Consider the following 23,803-nt stretch of genomic DNA (forward strand, 5'->3'; position numbering starts at 1 on the left):
TTCTGAGGTACTGGGAGTTAGGATTTCAACATATCTTTTTCAAGCACAAAATTCAACCCATAATAGTGGTATACATTCATTTTGCAGCTACCCACTTTATTTTTCTCATTGCTACTAATTATTTTACAGATGACTCTATTGTGTTTTCCTGGTACATATCTTATCAACTGCATATCATGAAAATGATGCCTCCTTTCCAATATTTATTTCATCCTTTAATCTAATCTCTTTGTCTAGTACTTTGTCATAGTCAACAGGTATTCATCTTTAAAACTTTTGCTTCATTGTTTTTAAAATTTGAATCTGATTACTACTGAAGTGAAACATTAAAAAAAACCTATCCATTTGCATTTCTTCTTTTGTGAACTCTGTTTTTATCCTTTGTCTATGTTTTGCGCTAGGAATTTTTTTCTTATTAATTTGAAAGGTCTTTTGTACATTAAAAATATTAACCTTTTGTGACATATGCCCCCCAAGAATTTGAAAGCACCTTGTCAAATATCCAACAGTCAACAAAAAGCACAAAACAAAATATAAAGTGCAGATCTACTGTAACATAAATTAATTATACCTTTCTATGCAACAGTCTAATACATGAACAAATACTTCTTATATTGTAAGTGCAATAATAGTGGAGTGCAATGTAGAATTTTATGAAGCACTCTTGAAAATTTCAAGTACACTAACACTTATTAACTTGTTTCATGGTGTACCATTTCCAAACCGTTCAAGTTCTTTCCAGCTAAAGCACTCAAAAGAGTCTCAAGGATTAAATTATCTGGTTGACCCTTTAATGCCAAATACTTTACAGCTCTTGCTCACATACTATCAAGTTTACTCTGACATTTAAAGGCCCTAACTCACCACTGAGGAAAGGGTTAATCTGTCTTTGGTTTATCTAAATCAACAAATAATAAGATTTAAGTGATAACCAGCTGTATGATATGTCCTTATTAAATTTGATAGGATTTTTAAAAAGCCAAGTAATGTAATGAAGTTTGCAAAGTAATTTAGATTAACCAGGTTTGACTGCTCAATTTGGAAGTGATTCAGTGCACAGGTATAGGCATAGAGAAAATTTTAAAATATTAGGCCTTGATTGTTCCTCACCAGAAATTGGAGAAAAGTTAAATGAATGTTACAATATATCATTTTAACCACCTTTCATTACTCATAAACATGTCCTCATTTTAGTTTTTTTTTTCCTCCCTACAAGTTTCATTCCTTCCCAAGGAACTGTTTGCATGATTTATTCACATGGTACAAAATAGGATAATGGAAGGACAACCTAGTTCTTGAGATGGTAATACTTACCCAAAATGTAAATGTCTCAAAAGCTCCTGTCCAGGGCTTTGAAGGGGTACTTGATTTACTAGGATTGATTGATTCACCATTAGCTAAGAATGTCCAGGTGAAAATGCTGAAACATGGGATTGCTCTCAATGGCATTAAAACCAGCCTGAATTTGGTCACTTTATGCATCCCATATATCTCTATTTCTTTATCTTATGCACATTCTTACTTAGAAATGATGTGCCCTTTGCTGTTCAGAAAAACACAGAAAAATTAGGTTTATTACTTGATTCTGCCACCTGTCTTCATTTTGTCTATCTACTCTATGGATGCCACTGCATTGGTCTGTGCAAGGACTAAGGGCACCTAACAAATGTTAAATGATTACACATTACCATGACACTTCATGCCTGCAATATGTGTAAATTTGCACACATTCACTGAGACAACTGCTCTGAGACTTAGGAAGTTGATGGATATATATCAAAGAAGTTTATATATGTATTAAAAATATATGTACATATTTGTCTAAGTGAATTATATATACATGAATATTTTTGTAAGTATTATTTTATATTATTATTTTAGGGTAGTGTTTTTTATAATCCAATAGCAGGTGGTCATGATCAGTATTAAAAAGATGAAACAATACAAAAAATCTGAGGAATTGTACATATTAAGGATACTTACTATTTTATATAATATAGACCCATATACATATACATACTGGATCACAATGGAAAATGTGTTTCTTATTGTGCTTTGGGATCAAAACAGCTTGAAAAGCACTGTATTCAGTGTGTTTCGTGATGAGATGGAATCCTTCATAGCATTCTTTCTCTCACTTCAGAGATTAGACATGTTTTGCTTTTCACTTACTTTACAAATGTTTATTGAGCAACTGCTATATGTTGGTTGAGGGTCAGGTGCTGGTGCAGGGAGAAAAAGAGCAATCTTACTTTAGGGAATTTCTACTTATTGTTACACAGATGTAAGGTTTTAAACAAAAGCTTAAAAACAAATTAATGCTAAATCAATTATAACTGTTCTTAATGTGCCTCTTGGCCACAAAAACATATGTGGAATGGGTCAAAAGTTCTCAGGAATGAGCCTTCACAGAATACTAAGCTTCTTGCTGCTTCTCATCAATACCTGGAAAAAGTCAGTATAAAATCTATAGCAGCTGAGATAAGAGTCTCATATATGACAAGATATATTTCTTTTCATCTACCTTGTTGTTGATTTCTTCTTTCTTGGACTTTTTGACAAGAAAATAATTTTTTGAGGTACCAAGATTTGGGTTGTGGCCACAAAAGTTACCCTTCAGGACTACTTTTCTCAGGAAGGAGATACGTTCTTGTCAAGCTTTAGTTGATAAGGAAACCATTTGTTATGAAACTATGTTATATTTATGTATTTGACAGAAGGCTGAAATGAGAGGTTTTACATTAAAATACTAAAATACTTTATTTAAAACCTTAATATGCAAAAAACTCTCCCCCAAACAAAACAAAACCAAAAGCCCAAAACAAAACCAAAACCCAGTACTGAAAAAAGCCCATCTGTTCTGGTGCTTAATACCAGCCACAAAATAATCTAAAGAGTTTCAATTCTCCTGGTGCTCAAGTCTCTAATACTGAACCTTAGTATAAAATTTTACATTGTAATTATAGTTTTTATTTCTTCACTCTTCCCCTCTCCCACCTCAAATACTTTAAAAAATGGCATGTAATGTTTAAAAATGATGACATTTCAATTTAGAAATGCTTCAGATATATGTTATTCTCTGATAAAGTAATTTTCTGAATGTGTAAAAGTTTTATTTTATAAATGATACATTCTGCGCTTTAAAATAGAGTAGCCTTTAGAAATAACATTGGGAAAGAACATATTATTTTTTTCTACTCTGGTCTTTTTGACAGATTCAATAAATCTTACAGTTTCTAGTATCATTTGCAACTTCCAAAATCAGACCAACCATACCATAGGTATGTATTTTATAGCAGCAAAAATTCAAGTTTTCTTATTTTTTTCAATTATAAGCTTTAAAGTTTAAACGTTGTTACTATTTTGGTTCATTAGATCATGGTTCATACACACTTTCTAGAAATGTGAGAAAACAAAATATGAGTCACCACATAGTTTTGGAAAATAAACTCAAATGATTAGGTAATGGCTTTACAGTTGTACTGGAAAAAGCTTTGTGATGAAACAGTCTTTTCTAGTCAATCAAGATAATTCAGGATTGGCTATGGCTGAAGGTGGCTTGTATCTTCCCAACTCTGTTCAGTGATGTCACTTTAGTAGCTTGAAATCAGTCACAGCGGGAGTTTTTAGACTACAGAAATCAGCAAAAGCTACAAATCAGAGGTTCTCTTCCCATTCTGAAAAGCCGTTAAACATTTCCCAGCACATCTCAGGCAATAGCCATTATTCCTTTAAAATCCAATTCAATTCTTTACTATTCATAAGAATCTTATTCTTGACCATCTAAATGGTTGGTGTTTTCTGTATAAATCTGTCTTTCTGGAAAAAGATTTAAATGTTTCACATTAATTCACAGTAATGGAAATCTTAGACTTTCATTGTGAACAAACAAATACGTAAGGCTGTGCCCACGGAGAGGGTCTTACTTTCTTATCTAGGCATTGCACCCTTTTCAGAAAAAAACTGCTCAAAATTTGGATTTTTACCTTAAAAAAAAGTATCCTGTTTTTAACTTAATCCATGCTTAAGCAGCAAAATACCCAGACTTTAAATAGAACCTAAGAGATTTTAATTCTGTCAAAACAGCTACAATTCAATGATAGAAGGTTGATTAAAATACTCTGTAAAGTATGAAAGAAGCAATTTTATTAGATGAACTCATTTATTTGACACATTAAATTAGGCAAAGAAAAATATATGCACTGCATAAGAAGAATCACATTCTCATACTACCTGAACACACAGCAGTGGTCAAAAATAATGAATTGTGGAATGGATCCCAGGATTTAATGCAAAAACACCCTGTACAGAAAAACTTCAGGCTTCTAACTTCACTGAATCCAGTACTACACGTGCCTCCTTATATTCCACAGCTTCTTCCAAGTCTTTTTCACTCTCCTGAAATAAAATATAATAAAAATTAGGTTTATCCTTCTCGAACTTCAGTACTTTGTTATTTATTACTCAGATATTACAAACTATCAATGTAAGCAGCTCAAAAGTTAAAATAAAAAGGATCTGAAGCCTCCTCTAAATATACTATAGTTCTACAAATTTCCAGAGAACAATTGTGCTCTTTCATTACAGATAAGGAAAGAAATAACAGGTTTGGTTTTGTTTCACTATATATTCTCATACAATAAGTGAAAAAAGCATGGTCATCTAAAGCTATTGGCATTAAGTAATTAAATTGAAACCTCAGAAAAATTTTAAAAAATGTATTCTCACTTTGTCAACACATTGCCACAGAAATGAGATTACTAATGCACTAAAAGCAAAAATTTATTTACATTCAGACTAAAATAATCCTCCAACTACTCGCAACAAAGAAGGTGTCACACTAGAGTTAATACAATCTTTGAATCAGAAAAGTGAACCGTCTGCTTGTTAATGAGTATTATGTATCCTACTACAAGGAAACAAACTACTAGTATCTTTCATTTTCTGATACTTAAAGATTGAGTTTTTCCATACTATATACAGAAAACTTTGACTAATCTATTGTAACAGTAATAGATAAATAAAGTAACATCATCTAAGTTAATGTGTGTGGCAAATTGTTTGATTTTTTAATAAACAAATGCAGCTAAGGTCAGCAATTCATGTCAAGTCAATAAAAGATGGAGACACACAAACAGTTATAGAGCAGAGGGAATAAAGTGTGTGTATATGCATCTAATATGAAAATTTAAAGCAAAAATGACTGAGGATTTGCTTAATTCATACTACAGGTAATAATTTCTTAAACCTCCATATTACACCTAAACATGTGTTTGTTCTCTGTCAGGAAATACAAGCTCTTTGAGGGTAGATATATTGCTGAATATATCTCAAACACAAATATATCAATCCAAAGACAGTATTATTTTTTCAAGCAATTTCTGTTACTTTCTCAGCAACTAGATTAATGAGAGAAAAAAGTATTTAAATTGTTAGGAGACACAAATGATGCTTCTGTTTCAGGTAATATTTTAATACAGTAATTATTTCCTGCTTTCATCTATCTTCTATTTTAAAACCAAAGTTTCATTTTTGGCTTTAGAGAGAGTTACCCTGCCTTTAAAAGGTTCCCATAGATATATATGAGTTCTGTGTCAAAAGTAAAGTAAAATGTGAGTAATTCTCTCCTTCTTTTTTTCTACAGATTTAGTCCTAATATTATTTTGGTGGGAAAACAAATCTCATTCTCTTTCAAGGAATACATATTTATAATCATCCTGAAAAAGCCTCACATTATTTTTGTAATATAAGGAACAATGAATCAGGAGACAGCTATGTAGCTAGAAATAAATATTAGTTCACAAACTAGAAACATAAAATGAGGTTAGTAAAGGAAATGATAGAATTCATCAAATTATCATCAAGCAGCAATAACAATTGGCTTGTATACAGTATTAGGCTTTTAACTCTATTAATAAAGAAATAAGATGACTTTTCATTTTTCTTAGAATTCTTTTAAAAGTGATTCTGCTACTGTATCACAAGACATTTATACCAGCCAAGTATGATAACAGTGTTATCCAGCTCCAGGTTAATATGAGGGGTCTGCCTATATATTGCAGGGTTTCTTTTCCCCCCTCTCTCAAATAGATTTAGGTTTGAATCAGAAAGAATTCCAAAACTTTTTTAAAAGGGCCCAAATTCATTGGAAATATTTGGATCTTTTAAAATTTTAGACAGACTAGTCACCTTTAATGTGTCCAAAAAGATCTTCACGTATGAAAACCAAATAATTCAAGATACTGCTGTACAATATTACTAGTATGTATACCTACCCTGATAACTTAAATACATTTAATTAACTAAGTTTAAATAAAAAGTAAACATGCTAGACACAGTACTTTTACTGGAGGTATAACTTAAAATACCATTTAAACTCCATTAATTATTTAAAAATAAACTGATATACTGAACAAGTAAACAAAATGTTACCAACTAGCTTTCAGTGTTAAATATTTAAAATCTTGGCCTTCCATGTGTTAGGCTGAAAAAAAAGTAAAACATAAGATACATAACTATTACTTACTAATAATTGCAGAAGGTCACTGTATGCAGCTTCCAACCTGCGCTGGCAATCTGGGATCATCATGCGGGACTCTTGCAGGATCTCCGCCTATAAGAGAATCTCTGTGAGACATGCAGAGATGGTAGGACCTATGTGTTTAGCTAACACCTCTGAAAATATATAGAGTGATTTAGAGGAATCAGAAAATAAATTATGGTTATGTTAAATGATTCAATATTTTGATTTTAACTGTGCTTATTAGAAGTTAGGAAGAATGACCGTCATACTATGAAATACACAAAGTACAGGTTTTAGACCTAAACCTTTTTGGGAATCACCTTCTCACACTAAGTGAAAATTAACTGGAAAAGCTTTTTATACAGCATTTATTTAAAAAGGCTATTTAAAATAAACTATTTCTCCCTGCTGTCACAAAGCACCTTTATCCAAAATGGGATCAGCTGGTTATATAAATATCTCCTGCATCTTTTGAGTACTAAAGAAAAACAGTGTTCAGATAATATCACATGGAGATAATTACTGCATGAAAAAAGTTATTGAGTTATTGATCACATCGTGTGCTCACTGCAGGAGGTTCTCACTGAAAGACAGAGGTAAAGAAAAATGAAAAGCAAAGACCAGCAGGTTCATATTTTTGATGCTTATCATGCATAAAAAGTTATTACTTATCCTTCTGCTTCATTTTAGGAGAGAGATTATTCTCCCCATGCAGTTTGATCCAAATTACCAACCTGGCACCCCTCTGAATCTGAACTTCTACTTCTGTCTATTCCTCGTGAAGACAGATACTACAGAATTAAACATAGGAATATTTACTTTAGAGGATATTTCTGAACTTAAAAATCCATCATCTGAAGCTGGACTGTAACATATCAAATCACAGAAAAAGAAAAAAAAAGTCAAACAGGTGACTGGGAAACCCAATCAATAAGAGAGTAAATATATGAGTGTCAGATGCTGGACCTCAAATAAGTCTTTTTCCAAAGGTGGTAGAAGAAGCTTTATTTCCTCAAACTAGTCTTAGAAAGATATGAGATCATTTAAATGTTTATTTACAAAAAATAATGTTTGGTCAATACCTTTAGTTAAATGGGTACAAAATCTGAACTTTAACCAAGAAGCTTTATTACCTAGCTCACCTAAAATAAAATGGAAGGACATAATTTAATGGTAATCATACTATATTTTAACAGAAACTTTAATAAATCTTATTACTTTCTTCCTTTTCTTAATAGTTCTGTCATAGTTCACAATGTAAATAAAAATAAGAATTATAATATACAAGGCTGCTCTCTATCCATATCTCTTTCCTCAGGTTAAAATCTATTGCTGAACTGGTAATTCCTTTACTACTAAGGTACAAGTTGGAAATTTCAAACATAGGATCATGACTTTATTTCACAGTTAATCATATTATGCCCTAATATTTAATCACTGCCACTAAATTATTTTTGTGTATCTTGTTAGTTTGAATACATGTGAAAAATGAGTGACTCAGATATTTCATTGGGTAAGCGATTCTTATTTCCTCCCCTATGGACTTCCCTTGAGAATAGCTTAAAGGAATTAAACAAGATAAAATGAATATAAAGAATTGGGTCCAAATGATCAATAGGCACATGAAAAAATGCTCAATATCACTAATTATCAGAGAAATGCAAATCAAAACTACAATGAGGTATCACCTCACAACAGTCAGAATGGCCATCATTCAAAAATCCACAAATGACAAATGCTGGAGAGGATGTGGAGAAAAGGGAACCCTCCTACACTGCTAGTGGGAATGCAGTTTGGTGCAGCCACTGTGGAAAACAGTATGGAGGTTCCTCAAAAGACTAGGAATAGACTTACCATATGACCCAGGAATCCCGCTCCTGGGCATATATCCAGAGGGAACCCTACTTCAAAATGACACCTGCACCCCAATGTTCATAGCAGCACTATTTACAACAGCCAAGACATGGAAACAGCCTAAATGTCCATCAACAGATGACTGGATAAAGAAGATGTGGTATATTTATATAATGGAATACTATTCAGCCATAAAATGACAACATAATGCCATTTGCAGGAACATGGATGTCCCTGGAGAATGTCATTCTAAGTGAAGTAAGCCAGAAAGAGAAAGAAAAATACCATATGAGATAGCTCATGTGTGGAATCTAAAAAAAAAAAAAAAAAAAAAAAAAAAAAAGAACATAAATACAAAACAGAAACAGACTCATAGACATAGAATACAAACTTGTGGTTGCCAAGGGGCAGGGGGTGTGTGGGAAGGGATAGATGGGGAATTTGAAATTTGTAGATACTGACAGGCATATGTAGAATACATAAACAAGATTATATGGTATAGCACAGAGAAATATATACAAGATCTTGTGGAAGCTCACAGCGAAAAAAAAAATGTGACAATGAATACATGTATGTTCATGTATAATGGAAAAATTGTGCTCTGCACTGGAATTTGACACAACATTGTAAAATGACTATAACTCAATAAAAAAAAATGCTTGAAAAAAAAAAAAGAAGAATTGGGTCAAACACACGATAAGCCAAAATGTATACTTCTAAAATTTGTTTGGGAAGCTTTAGTGTTGTCACTATAATGAACTTTAAATAATACTGTCCAAAATAACTTCTATGCATTATTATTCTATCCATTAGTAGAGAGCAAAACTCTTCAATTAGTCTATCAAAATAGGACTATGACTTAAGTAGGGCCAAAGCTCAGTCTCTCCTATACACAGCCCCAATTTATACAATAAGCTTACTATATATCTGCAAGATGCCAGGTACAGGGGATAGAAAGATGAAAAAGAGAAGATCTCATCCTTCAACCCATATAGGAGAATAAACATGAAAATAAACACTTCACACTGCTTCAAGAGGACAGTGCCACTGGGAGCCAAAGGCATATTATAGTGATAACTATGATTTGGGATCCATAAACCACATCTCTATCAAGGCTATAAATCATATACTTTACTTTCCTATAATGAATTACAACTATCAGGAATAATTTTAAAAGACAGTATGTAAGGTGTTATTATACAGTAAAGACACCCCTCAAAATACCTTAATAAATTAAAAAAGTATTATCATTCAAAGTGTTCCCCTTGGGAGGAAGTCACTCAAATGACTGGTGCCTCTGTTTAAAATATCTGGATAAACTGTCAGTTCATTCTAGTGCTGACTATGGCAAGACTGAGGTTAAGTCAAGATCCTGGCACAAATATGAGGTACAAGGAATCTTGGGGGAACACAACATGATGCAGTCCTACCCATATTTTATTGTTTTTAAAACAAGTTATGATTTTGGGGAGGGAAAGTTATTCAGGTAAAACGGAAGCTGGGGGAAGCTCAGCAAGGCTCAGATTATAACAATGAATAAGCTACTGAACTAAAATCTGATCAATTTCTTTTATAATCAAACATATATAAATTGGAAAGGAAAAGCCCTAACTGGCAGGTCTTCATTTTTTCAGAAAGAAGAGTCTGTGAAATAATCTAAGCCAAAGTCAATTTCTTTGCTGTTGATCAACTGAAACAAGATTTCTAGTTTCTTTAGTGATCCAAATCACTCCCGCAGGGCTCCCTATACCTATGATAATGTATAGACAATCTTATATTTGATACTGGCTACCCCTGGAACCAATGGTAACTGCACTAGTTTGTCAAACTGAGCTCAAGATTAGTCAAAGATCACTTGAACAATGGTTAAGTCTTTCCTTCTACATGGTGGTAAAATGGTAAAGTGCTAATAAACATGTCAAAAAAATCCTTTTATGAATGAATGAATGAAAGCAAGCAAGCAAATGGTAACTATATGAGGTGATATATATGTTAAGTAGCTTGATTGTGGTGAATATTTCACAATATATATTAAATCAAGTTAGAAGTAATTTGATTGTACTCAATATTTCACAATATCTATCAAATCAAGTTATACACCTTAAATCTATACAATTTTAAATCATCAGCTATACCTCAATAAAGCTGGGGAAAAAAGATACACAGATATTCTGACATAGAAATAGACAAAAAATCATAGATCAGAAGGGACGTAAGTGGTCATCTAGTCTAATCTCCTCAATCTACAAATGATGAAGTCAAGTCCCAGAGTGATTAGCTAGTTGAAAGGATCGTGACTGATTTCAACTCTAGCATGTGAATTGGTGGTAGTGACAGTCAGTATCCAAGATGGCCCCAAGTGATCCTCATCTCTGTATTCCTACCCTTATGCAGTCACCTCCCATACTAAATTTGGTTTGGCACTGTGTGACCAATAGAACGTGGCAGAAGTGGCGTTCTGGGACTGAAGACCTGAAGCTGGGTCTTAAGAAGCCTTGTAGCTTCCAGATGGGCCTCCTAGATAATCACTTTTGGGAAACCCTTCTCTTAGGACCCAGTCACCATGCTGAAGATAAAAAAAAAAAAAAGAAAGAAAAAGAGAGAAAGAATTCACTTAATTCACTTGACTTGTGTTTTGTGGGTACTGATGAATGGTTAAGGATGTAAGAAGACTCCTAGTGTCAAATAATCTGGGCGCTAAGTCCTGACATATCAGTAATTACTTAAATATGAGTGGTCTAAATTCACCAGCTGAAAATGAGAGAATCACATATTGGATCCAACTATATACTGTCTACAAGAAACTCACTTCAAACATAATAAAACAGGTTAAAAATAAAACGATGGAAAAAGATATATCATGCAAACATTAAAAAAAGAGAAGTCGTTATATTAATATGGATAAAACAGACTTAAGAGCAAAAAAATTATGAGGGACACAGAGGGGTGTTACATAATGATAAAATGATCAATCCATCAAGAAAACAGTGATGTGTACATACTAAACAAAAGAGCTTCAAAATACATAAAACAAGAAATAATAAAGCTGAAAGGAGAGACAAAAAAATCCACAAATACAGTTGAGGATATCAATGCCCAACTCTTGGCAATTTAAAGAAGTACTAGAGAAAAAAAAAGAGCAAAGATAAAGAGACTAAGTAACACCACCAACCAAAAGATCTAATTGACATGTATACAATACTCTACCTAAGAAAGGAAAATACAAATACTTTTCAAGCACCCATGAAACATTCATCGCAGTACACTATGTCCCGGGTCAAAAACCAACAAACACAACACAAACAAAAACCTCAATAAATTTAAAAGTATCGAGATAATACATAGTACATATCTGATTATATTGGAACAAAATTAGAAATCAATAACAGAAGATAGCAGGAAAACCTTTTAAGTCTTAGAAATGAAACAACATACTTATAAATAACTGATGGGTAAACAAGGAAGTCTCAAGGAAACAAATACATAGATAAATGAAAATGAAAAGAAAACATGTCAAATTTTGTGGGATTCAGCTAAAGCAGTGCAGGGAAATTTAGAGCACTAAATGCTAAGATTAAGAAAAAGGAAAGAACTCAAATTATAAGTCTCAGTTCTTATTTCAGGAACCTAGAAAATGAAGAGTTAAACAAACCCAAAACAAGCAGAAGAAAGGAAATAATAAGTACAAGATCAGAAATCAGTAAAATTAAAAACAGGAAAAGAACAGAGGGAAAAAAAGAAACAAAGAGTTTTTTAAAAAAAAAAATCATAAACCTCTGGTTAAGACTGACAAATATAAAGTAAGAAGGCACAAATCACCAATATCAGTAACAAAATAGAGAATGTCACCAAATCCTGCAACCAACAGGAGAAAAAAGAAATACTGTAAGTAGTTCTATAATACTGTCCATAATGCTTATAAATTCAACCACTTAGAAGAAATGGACTAGCTTCCTAGAAAACTACAAACCACCAAAATTTAACTGATGAACTGAACAGTTCTGTAATCATGAAAGAAGTTTAATTTGTAGTTTCAAAGTTCCTGAAAAAGAATTCTCCAAGCCCAGATGCTTCCACCTGGACAATTTTATTAAATATTTAAAGAATTAACACCAATTTTACATAAATCCTTCAAGAAAAGAGGAGGGAACACTTCCCAATTTACTTTATGTGATAAGTACTGACCTGACACCCAAATCAGACTAATACAATATATATTAAAAAGAAAACTGTAGACCATTATCTCCCATGAACTTAGATGCAAAAATCCTCAAAAAATATTAGCAAATCTAATACAGCAATGAAGAGAATAATACAATACAATCAAGTGATTAAGGAGGTAGGCAAGGCTAGTTCAATATTTGAAAATTAATCCATGTAACCCACCTCACATGTTACATAGAAGTTGAAATGCTAAAACTAAAAACAATTGTTAACACCAAATGCTAGTCAGATTGTAGAGAAATGGAACCACTCAAACATCACTTAGGTAGGAATGTAAAATGGTACAGCCACTCAGAAAAGAGGGTGGTAGTTTCTCTTAAAACAAAAAATGTACTAATATGACCCAGAAATTGCTTGGGCAATTATCCCAGAAAAAAAAAACTTTATGTTCACATAAAAAATTGTATATGAATGTTCATAACAGCCTTTTTCATATCATCCAAAACCTGGAAACAATCCAAATGTCCTTCAATGGTTAAACCGTGGTACATCCATGCCATGGACTACTACTTAGCTATAATAAGGAACAAACTATATACTCAGTGACCTCAATGGATCTCAAGAAATTATGCTAAGTGGAAAAAGTCAATTTCAAAAGGTTACATACTGTATGATTCCATTCCAACATTCTTGGAAGAGTGTTAATTAGGATTTAGTGGGTGGAGAGGACAGGGGCTATAAAGAAATAGCACAAGGCAGTCTTGTGATAAAAGAGTTCTCCATCATGGCTGTGGTAGTAGTTACACATGCTACACATGTGTTGGAATTATGTAGAATTATACATACACACAAATGAGTACATGTATAATTACTGAAATATAAATAAGCTCTGTAGTATAGCAATGTCAGTTTCATGGTTTGGATACTATAATATAATTATGCAAGATGCTACACTGTAGGAGGAATGGTAAAGGGTGTATGAGACTTCCCTGAACATTTTTTGTAACTTTCTGTGAATCTATAACAAAAAACAAAAAAAGCAAATGTATAAAAAAAACACCATTTATAAACCAAGTTATACAACATTCTTGGAGGAAGTTGGAGGAAAAGAGGAATATAATAAGCAGAAGGCTAAAATCAGCATTTAGCATTTAGGCAATATGTGAATATTGCATTATATAGCAGCCAGAAAAGGAAGGACAGCAGAATAACAATTTGACTGACCGGTATTTTGGCCTATTAGCGTCCTGAAGCTTCTGCCTAGTTATTCATTTTTAAAGAACCAAAACTGGGCCTAGTCCTGGAGAGAACAATTTTGGTAATCAATTTCAGGTAAGAAGTTTGATAGGGACCGAAAGACAGCATCGTGTGTGTATGCTATAACACGGGGCTAGTTCAGAAGAGCTAGGAAAGCCAGAGCTAAATGGAACCAAGTGAGAGAAGAGCCAAGGTAGTGACAAGTGACTGAGGATGGCATTTATCTCAGAAGAGGAGGAAATACAGGGAGAGTAGAGAACCCAAAAAATCTGGACTAGGCTTCCTAGGTATTTTTTATGAGGGGCATCAGCAAATGTCGAGAAACAACTGCTGACCTTAAAGTAGTAGGCAATTAGGAACACAGCAGTGCTTCTGGCAATGCAACTCCCCTTGCATATAATATAAAACATGAAAGGCTGGCCACCGAACAGCTAAGCTAGGAAAAGGAACTGAGAAAAGCACTGTAGGTTGGGGTAAAGACAAGGTAAGTTTTCATAAGACTGGGACCAAAATTGCAATTGACAACTGTATACACTGTAGGTGTACAGAATACAGAATAGCAGCAAACAGAAAAATTTATCATTCTGTAATTAGATATGGGATGGTATTCTTGAATTTAAGTACTTGGCTGACTATGAATCTAGGAAATCATGTTATAAACCATGACCACTGTGACAAAAGAATTTTAACATGGCTGAGTGTAGAAACGGCTTTTGAAAAAAAATTTTCCTTTTACATCTGCATATGTAGTCAATGATATAACCAATAAGTGGCTGATATTTTAAAAGAGCAATCAGAACACAGGATTCAAAAAAGAGTTAATTCTTACCTATCAAGTAGTGATTTTACTGAAAGATGATCAATGTATAAATACCAATGAAATAAAACAGATTCTGTGGTCATCTGTGACATTATCAATCTGTAGAATTGTATTTAGAAAGGAAACATTGCTCCCATTCCATGTAACTTACAATTCATGTTCTAGCTATAGGGCTATTTTAAAATACATTATGGGTGATGAAAAGATCAGGGCAAAGAAAAAACTAAGTAAGGTCACTAGCTAGACAAGATGCAAAACAAGCCTGATGGGGTTCAAGAAGTATCTGGATGAAATAAGTGATACACCATGTTATAATGTTTCTCATTAGATGTGGGAAAATAATAGAGGACATTAAAATGAGAGAGATACAAATGTGACATGAAAGACATGAATATTTATGGAAGTATATATTCAAAAAGCATTTAACGTCATAATTCTAAGAATCAAAAAGTAATATTCCATAGGTAAAACCTTATGAAGAGCAGTTAATTCATAAAGGTCAGCATATTGGGGGACATACTATAGCAACATACTTGTTTACAAATCCTCCCCCAATTTAAGAGTATCTGACACACAAATGTCCTTTGCTATATCACACATAGAGGAAGGCAGGCTTTCTTGGAAGCTCAGGAAATTAAAAAAGCTCCCTTCTTGGATAGCCCAAAGAAGGAAACATTTCAGGTACACACTCTTTTTGCACCAAAGAAAAATCCATTATAAGTGATTAATCCAAAAAAAAGTGATTAATCCATTTTAAGAATTAATTCTGGGTTACATATGCATTATTACCATTTGTAACATAATTTATACGACGAAAACCACCGTTTGAGTTCATAAAGCTGATTTTAAAAAGAAGTCTTGACATCCAATTGAACACAGAATTTTAAGTAAAGGAACAAGTGATGTGATGTACATTTTAAAGAGATCTACCTGGTTGTGGTATGAAAGGAATGGAGGGTTATCAAGAGACAAAGAGGTACATCAACTAGGAGTCTTTTGCAATAGCACAGGCAAGAATTGACAGTGGTCTGGAATAGGACAGTGGCAGTAGAGTAAGAAATAGAGGGAAAAAGAAACAGGACTTGGTGATCAAAAGGAGACCCAAAAATTTTGGCTTGGGTATCTGGGTAAGTGAAGGTAACATTTATTAAGAGGAGGGTAAATAAGAGAAGGAAAACCTTCTTGTTTTGGGGAAGTGAACCGCGTTGAGAGAAGACCAAGATTTTTATTTTGAACACACAAGGGACACGTTAAATAGATGATTAGTTGAATATATGGATCTGGAGTGGTCAGGCCCAGAGATATAAATTTGGGAGATACCGGCACCAGAATGAATGTCAAGTAAGCAGGAATTCTGGGTTGTTTTTAATGCCATGTCTAAAAGACTGCCTGGAAGAGTATCTGGCAAATAGCAGAGATTCAATAAATATCTGTTAATGAATAAATGAATGGGCATAAAGATGGTACTTAAAGTTATAGGATGGTATGAGATTACCTAAGAAGGGATTGTAGATAGAATTCCTAAGGTCAAATTTTATTTATTTATTTATTTAAAGAGAGAAAGAGAGAGAGGAGAAATGGGAGAGGGAGAGTTTCAGCAAGGAGACTGAGAAATAAAGGTAGTGAAACCAGGAGACCATTCTATTAAAGATGCCAGTATAAAAGAGCATTTCAAGGAAAGAGTGGTTACTTGTGTCAGAAGCTGTTGAGGTTATGTAGGATGTGACAAAGAAGAGATGATGTCACTGACGGTTGTAACAAGGGCTAGGGCACATAATCTATTCTAATAGGAAGGAAGGTAGGTAGTATGGGTACAGATGAAGGTAAGTTGATAGATTTTGTGGTGGGAATATGAGTTCCCTTGAAAGCCTCTATTTTCTCAAGGAATTACAAAACAAGTGTCAACCAAGAGTAAATATGCAATAAATGCTATGATGGGAATAAATAAGGTGTTATAGAACCACAGAGGAGAGGCACCTAACTCAGTGCTGGGATGGAGGTTTAAAGAATGAGTAGGGAATAATTAGGAGAGGATACGTAGGAGAGGTAGGAAGAACATCCCAGACATATGCAATTATCTCAGAGACAAATGAGATAGGGCTTGTTCAGGAAACTAAAAGGCAGCACCTAAGATCCAGATAGGGACTGGCAAGAGATGAGGCTGGAATGCTAAACAGGTATCAAAATCAAGAAAAGCCTTGTATGCAATGCTAAGGAGAACGAAATTTGTCATGAGGATAAACAGAAGTAGCCATTGAAATGTACAGTCTGTGTGCGTGCATGTGTGCGTGTACAATTTTGGAGATCTTCAATATGGTTTTGGGACAATATCTGTAAACTTAAGTATGTAGGTATTTTTAATTAAGATTAGGCCATTTTTATATTTAATACTTAAAACTGGAGAGGCAGTACTGCTTAATGGTTAAGAGTACATATTCTAGAGCCAGAATGCCTGTGTTTAAATCTCAGGTATGCCATGAGCAGCTGTGTGACCACGGCAAGTTATTTAAGCTGTGTTTCAGTTTCCTTATTTTTAAGTGGCAAGTCTCATTTTTAAACAGAGGTTTAATAGGACCTTTAGTAGGACCTTCTCAGAGGGTTGTTAATACACTGTTAATATGGTATTCTGCAAATGTTAGTTATAATTATTTAACATATAATTTTACCTGCTTTTTAATAGCATAATTTTCACCATCTTCGGCTTTCATTTTTTCAATCTTTTCTTCTTGTTGTTTTGCTTCTTTTTCATACATCATTTTTTCTTTGACCAATCTATAAATAAACCAAAAACGTTTCAAAGAAATACCTTTCTCTCTAGCAAAAGACCATAAGAAACAATAAACTATTTAAATATAAAGCATACTTTAAAAATGTACTAGACAAGGAGAAGGGAAGAGAAGAAAAGTACTTTAGCCATGGATGTATGATCCTCATGTCCTTAAGTTTTACAGCTGCCTTAAACAAGTCAATCTATCAAAGCATGGAATTCTTGAATTTTTAATTAAAAATACATTCCATTACAATAACTATATTTACAATGTAGAAACAACTCAAAATTATTATATATTAACATTTATCTTTTCCTTCATTTATTTATTTACTTAAAATTGAGTTATAATGTACTATATTATATTTGTTTCAGGTGTACAACATAGTGATTTGTTATTTTTATACATGATGAAATGATAACCATAATAAGACCAGCTAGCTACTACCTGTCACCATACAAAGTTGTTACACTATTACTGACTATATTCCCTATGTGCACATTACACTCCATGACTAAATTTGTTTTGTAGCTAGAGTCTGTACCTCTTAATCCTCTATACCTATTTCGTCTGTCCCCCAAACCCCTCTTCCCTTTGGCAACCATAGTTTATTCTCTATATCTATGAGGTTGTTTCTGCTTTGCTTGTTTTGTTTTTTAGATTCCATATAAGTGAAATCATGTAATATTTTCTCTGTTTGACTTATTTCACTTAGTATTAACACCTTCCAGGTCCATCCATCTTGCTGAAAATGGCAAGATTTCAATTTCTTTACGCTGAGTAATATTCCATTGTATGTGTGTGTGTGTGTGTGCGCCCATGTATAGATATACACACACATCAACACCATGTCATCTTATTCTTTCATCTGTTAATGAACAGGTTGCTTCCATTTCTTGGCCCTTGTAATGTGTTGCAGTGAATATAGAAGCATATATATATATCTATATATTTTCAAATTAGTATTTTCACTTTCTTTGGATAAATACCCAGAGTGCAACTGCTGGATCGTATGTTGTTTTATTTTTAGTTTTTTGCAGAAACTCCATACTGTTTTCCCTAGTAGCTGCATCACTTTACATTCCCACCAACAGTGCAGGAGGGCTCCCTTTTCTCCACACCCTTTCCAACACTTGATATTTTTTGCCTTTTGCTAATAGCCATTCTGACAGGTGTGGCGTGGTTCACTGTGGGTTTTGATTTGCATTTCCCTGATGATGAGTGATGTTGAGCATCTTTTCATAGGCCTATTGGCCATCTGTATGTCTTCTTTGGAAAAATATCTATTTAGGTTCTCTGTCCATGTTTTAATCAGTTGTTTGCTTTTTTGATATTAAGTTGTATAAGATCTTTATATATTTTTGATATCAACCTCTTATTGGATCTACCACTCACCAATATCTTCTCCTAGTCAGTAGCCTGCCTTTTCATATTGTTAGTGGTTTCCTTCACTGTGCAAAAGCTTTTAGTTTGATGTTCCATTTGTTTATTTTTGCTTTTGTTCCCCTTATCTGAGGAGCCATATCCAAAAAAAATACTGCTAAGACCAATGTCAAAGAGGGTTACTGCCTATGTTTTCACCTAGGAGTTTTATGATTTCAGGTCTTACATTTAAGTCCTTAACTCATTTTGAGTTTATTTTTGTAAATGGTGTAAGAAAGTGGTCCAGTTTCATTCTTTTGCATGTAGCTGTCCAGTTTTCCCAACACTATTTATTGAAGAGACCATCTTTCTCCTATTGTATGTTCTTGCCTCCTTTGTCATAGATTAATTGACCATATGAGCATAGGTTTATTTTTGGACTCTATTCTGGTCCATTGAACTCTATGTCTGTTTCAGAGCCAGTACTATACTGTTTTGATTACTACAGCTTTGTAGTATAGCTTCAAGTCTGGGAGGGTGATACCTCCAGCTTTCTTCTTTCTCAAGATTGTTGGCTATTTTGGGGGGTCTTTTGTGGTCCTAATGTCTTGCTTTTTTACTGATATATGTTTTCCAAATTTTTATACATGTACCCGAAAGAACATAATGGTAAAAGCCCAGTTTAAAGGAAAAAAAATTAGTACACTGCATGCCAAATCCAAAAACAATCAAAGATTATTTTCAACAAAATTGTTTAACAAGTATTTACTGTGCACTTAATTTTATGTCTGACCATCCTCATGTGAGGGACTGGGGTAGATAATTTAGACATGATTTTCTCACGAACAAGTAGAAAATAAACAAGTATTTAATTACTGAAGCAAGAAAAGGTATTGATAGAAATCAGGAAGATTTTCAACAATAAGGAAGAGACAGCAATATGAAGTTCTATCGATTATCCCTCAGATAACCAAAATTCAATTATAATGATAATAGTGTAATCTCTCCTAATTCTGGTTTAATCAAAGTTGTAAAAGAAAAGTACAGTCCAATAAAACACTGAAATTCCTATATACACATTATCTAAGGAGTAAAAGAAAAAACTCTCGATCCCATACATACTAAAAGTAGCTTTCTCCATCTGGCTTGCTGACTGATTTCTAGACCTATGTTACCGGGATGGAATTTAAAAATTATATTAGAGCATGGTTTTCATTTAATCATTTGCAGTGAAGGTTTTTAAGTGTATTTCAAAAGATGATTTAATTTTCGTATTTCTAATAGGGCTTAAAATAAGTTCACAAATCTAAAAAAAAAATCTTCTGTCACACTACCTGGATGACTTTTAAGTCAGATTTTAAGCCTGGATTTAAACCACCATATAAACTGCATAATAAATAGTGAAATACTAAAATGTTCATTGGGAATTTTGACTTGTGCAAGCAAGGCTCATCCTGTCTTTCATGATCTTGTACAAGCGATACACATGGAAAGAAATATAACAAAGTGCTAACAGTATTTACAGCTGAGTATCATGTGACCTTCAAACTCTCATTCTGAAATATCTCAAAATGAAAAAACCAAAGTACAAAACAGGTATACATTTTACGTTGTCATGCGTATAAACAAACAACAAAGGGTATTCAAGAAACAAATCACAAAAGACACCTGGGAAACAACCATTTGTGGTTACCTGAGGATAAAAGTCCTAATGATTTAGGATAGGGATGGTTAGCTGGGAGGTAGAGAGGCTTTCATATTATATCTCTCAATACAGTTTGAGGGTTTTTTCCCCATGTGTAATTATTACTTTTATTTAAAAAATCAGATGCTAATAATTATCTGAGTGGCACAATTCTGAATGATTTTAAAGTCTGCTAGTTATTCCTTTAGCTATATTTTCTAAATTTTCTGGAATAAACAAAATTCAATTAGGAAGATACCAAAATATAACTAACAGTTGTGATTCTCTAAACATTGCTTTCCTTTGCAAGTTTTGCAAATGCTTATTAACAAGTACAAATAAAGTCATAATTTATTACAAAGGCATAATTAACTGAAAATATTTATTAGTCTTACAAACACACACCTACAGAGAAACATAGCAAATTCAAAATCTGGTCATTTTAGTAGTTTAACATATATATAATATATATATATATTATATATATATATATGTATGAGGAATATAAAGAAACAAGAAAGTAATAGAAAAGGATAGACAGGAGGAGAAATTTTTTAAAATGACAACATCAGGATAATAATCAAATAATGACAAGCTACTTAACTATCTATGTACAACATAACATGATTTTAAATATGTACGCTAGTGTTTTACAAACTATTCAATGGTACATTAGTGGTCAAATAAGCTTAAAAAACACTACTTGCCAAATCTTAAAAGATTTGATATGTATTTGTATATTAAGGAGTCCTGAGAGAAAATATTTGCCAATGATGTGACTGACAAAGGCTTAATTTCCAGAATATACAAATAGCTTATACAACTTAATAACAAAAAAACAAACAACCCAATCTAAAAGTGGGCAGAGGACCTAAACAAGCAATTCTCCAACAAAGACATACAAATGGCCAATAGGCACATGAAAAAATGCTCAATATTGCTAATTACCAGAGAAATGCAAATCAAAACTATAATGAGGTATCACCTCACACCAGTCAGAATGGCCATCATTCAAAAGTCCACAAATGATAAATGCTGGAGATGCTGGGAAGAAAAGGGAACCCTCCTACACTGTTGGTAAGAATGTAATTTGGTGCATTATGGAAAACAGTATGGAGATTCCTCACAAACTAAAAATAGACCTATCATATGATTCAGCAATCCCACTTCTGGGTATATATCTGGAGGGAACTCTAATTCAAGAAGATACATGCACCCCCATGTTCATAACAGCACTATATATAATAGCCAAGACATGGAAGCACCTTAAATGTCCATCAACAGATGACTGGATAAAGAAGTTGTGGTATATTTATATAATGGAATAATACTCATAATAAAAACATAATAAAATAATGCCATTTGCAGCAATATGAATGGAACTTGAGATTGTCATTCTAAGTGAAGCCAGATGGGGAAAGAAAAACACCATTATGATATCACTCATATGTGGAATCGAGGAAAAAAAGGACACTATGAACTCATCTACAAAACAGAAACAGACTTGCAGACATAGTACAGTCTTATGGTTGCTGGGGAAAGGGGGTGGGAAGGGATAAATTTGGGAATTCAAAATTTATAAATGTTAGCCACTATATATAAAAATAGATTTTAAAAAATTTCTTCTGTATAGCACAGAGAACTGTTTAGTATCTTGTAATAACCTTTAATGAAAATATGAAAATGAATATATGTTATGTATAAGCATGACTGGGACATTATGCTGTACACCAGAAATTGACACATTATAATTGACTGTACTTCAATTTTAAAAAGAGGGTCCTGAGTTTTGTAGTAAGGAAATCAGTTTTAACTTTGTTCAACTGCAAGCTTACTTGAGGCAATAAAGAACTTTTACCTGCTCAACATTCTCTACAACAGCTGCCTCTCAACACAAGTTTGAGAAGTACATTGTAGTTATCTGTAAACTTTACACAAATCTGGATACAACACATTTAAACATTGCTCATAAAATTCTAAATAGAATAAAAATGTTGAGTAAATCAAGAATTAAGAAACCTTGGGATAAAAAAAATTTAGCTTCATTTGTTACCTTGATTTTACAGTTTTTCTTATTGCAAATAAAATTTTCATAGTTATAACCAAACTTGTCCTTTTGGCCATCTAATAACTAATACCAATAGCCCAATACCAAGCCATGCTAAGGATACAGATGACAGGCCAATGCAATTAATGTTAGTAGGAAACTGTAATAAACTGGTATTTAGAAGAACATTTTATATGGATATTTTCAAACAAAAAATGCAGAGAAAACAGCATTATAAATCCCATGTACTCGATTACTCAGCCTTAATAATTATTAGTATTTTGACAGTCTTGTTTCATGTATCTCTTGCTACTTATTTGTGTGTTTATTTATTAGTATTTTTCAGACATTTTACCTTTGGTTTGATTTTTGAGGTTAAAACCCTGTAATTTCCACCCCCTTTCCCACTTTACACCACATACAAAAATTAACTGAAAATGGATGAAAGATCTAAAAAGCTAAAATTATAAAACTCTTGGAAAAAAAACATAGAGGCAAAAGTTGGTGACCTTGAATTTGGCAATGACTTTTTAGATATGACACCAAAAGTAAAAAAGCCAAAAAACAAAAAACAAAAAAAAACCCAGAAACAAAAATTGGCCTTTATCAAAATTTAAAACTTTTGTGCTTCAAAGGACACTATCAGGCAACTGAAAAGACAACTACAGAATGGGAGAAAACATCTGCAAATCATATACTGGATAAGGAACTTATATCCAGAATATACAAAGAACTCTCACAACTCAGTAATAAAAAGACAACCCAATTAAAAAATGGGCAATATGAATAGACATTTCTCTAAAGACAATATACAAATGCCCAATAAGCACATGGAAAGATGCTCAGTATCATTAGTCATCAGGGAAATGCAAATCAAAAACACAGTGAGGTATCACTTCACACCCATTAGGATGTCTATAATCAAAAAGTCAGATAATAGTAACAAGTGTTGCTGACAAGAATGTGCAAAAATTGAAACCATCAAACATTACTGGTGGAAATGTGAATTGGTGCAGCTGCTTTGGAAGCTTGGCTTTTCCTCAAAAAGTTAAACAAAGAGTTACCATATATCTCAGTAATTTCATTCCTAAGTGTACACCCAAGAGAAATGAAAACATATGTCTATATGAAAACTTGTACATAAATGTTCATAGCAGCATTATGTATGGGTAACAGGCAATATGAGGAAACAACTCAAAAGTCCATCAACTGATAAATGGACAAACAATATATGGTATATCATACAATGGAATAATATTTGGCAAACAAAGAAATGAAGTACTGATTCATGCTACAGCATGGATGAGCCTTGTAGTCATTACGC

The 23,803-nt window shown here is 33.0% G+C and overlaps 1 protein-coding gene across 3 annotated transcripts in view; it reads right to left on the minus strand.

The window, feature by feature from the left end:
• Nucleotides 1–4,124: 4,124 nt before the first annotated feature.
• Nucleotides 4,125–23,803, minus strand: part of TBCA (tubulin folding cofactor A) — a 75,323-nt gene continuing 55,644 nt past the window's right edge. For all 3 annotated transcript variants that reach the window (XM_032474732.1, XM_032474737.1, XM_032474734.1), the window contains 3 exons: nt 17,285–17,390; nt 6,527–6,613; nt 4,125–4,398 (listed from right to left, as the gene is read on the minus strand). In XM_032474732.1, coding sequence (XP_032330623.1) covers nt 4,318–4,398; nt 6,527–6,613; nt 17,285–17,390 — 274 coding nt within the window. In that variant the 3' untranslated portion in view covers nt 4,125–4,317. The remainder of the gene's footprint in view (nt 4,399–6,526; nt 6,614–17,284; nt 17,391–23,803) is intronic.

This window comes from Camelus ferus, chromosome 3 (genome assembly GCF_009834535.1).
Source record: "Camelus ferus isolate YT-003-E chromosome 3, BCGSAC_Cfer_1.0, whole genome shotgun sequence".
Taxonomy (NCBI): domain Eukaryota; kingdom Metazoa; phylum Chordata; class Mammalia; order Artiodactyla; family Camelidae; genus Camelus; species Camelus ferus.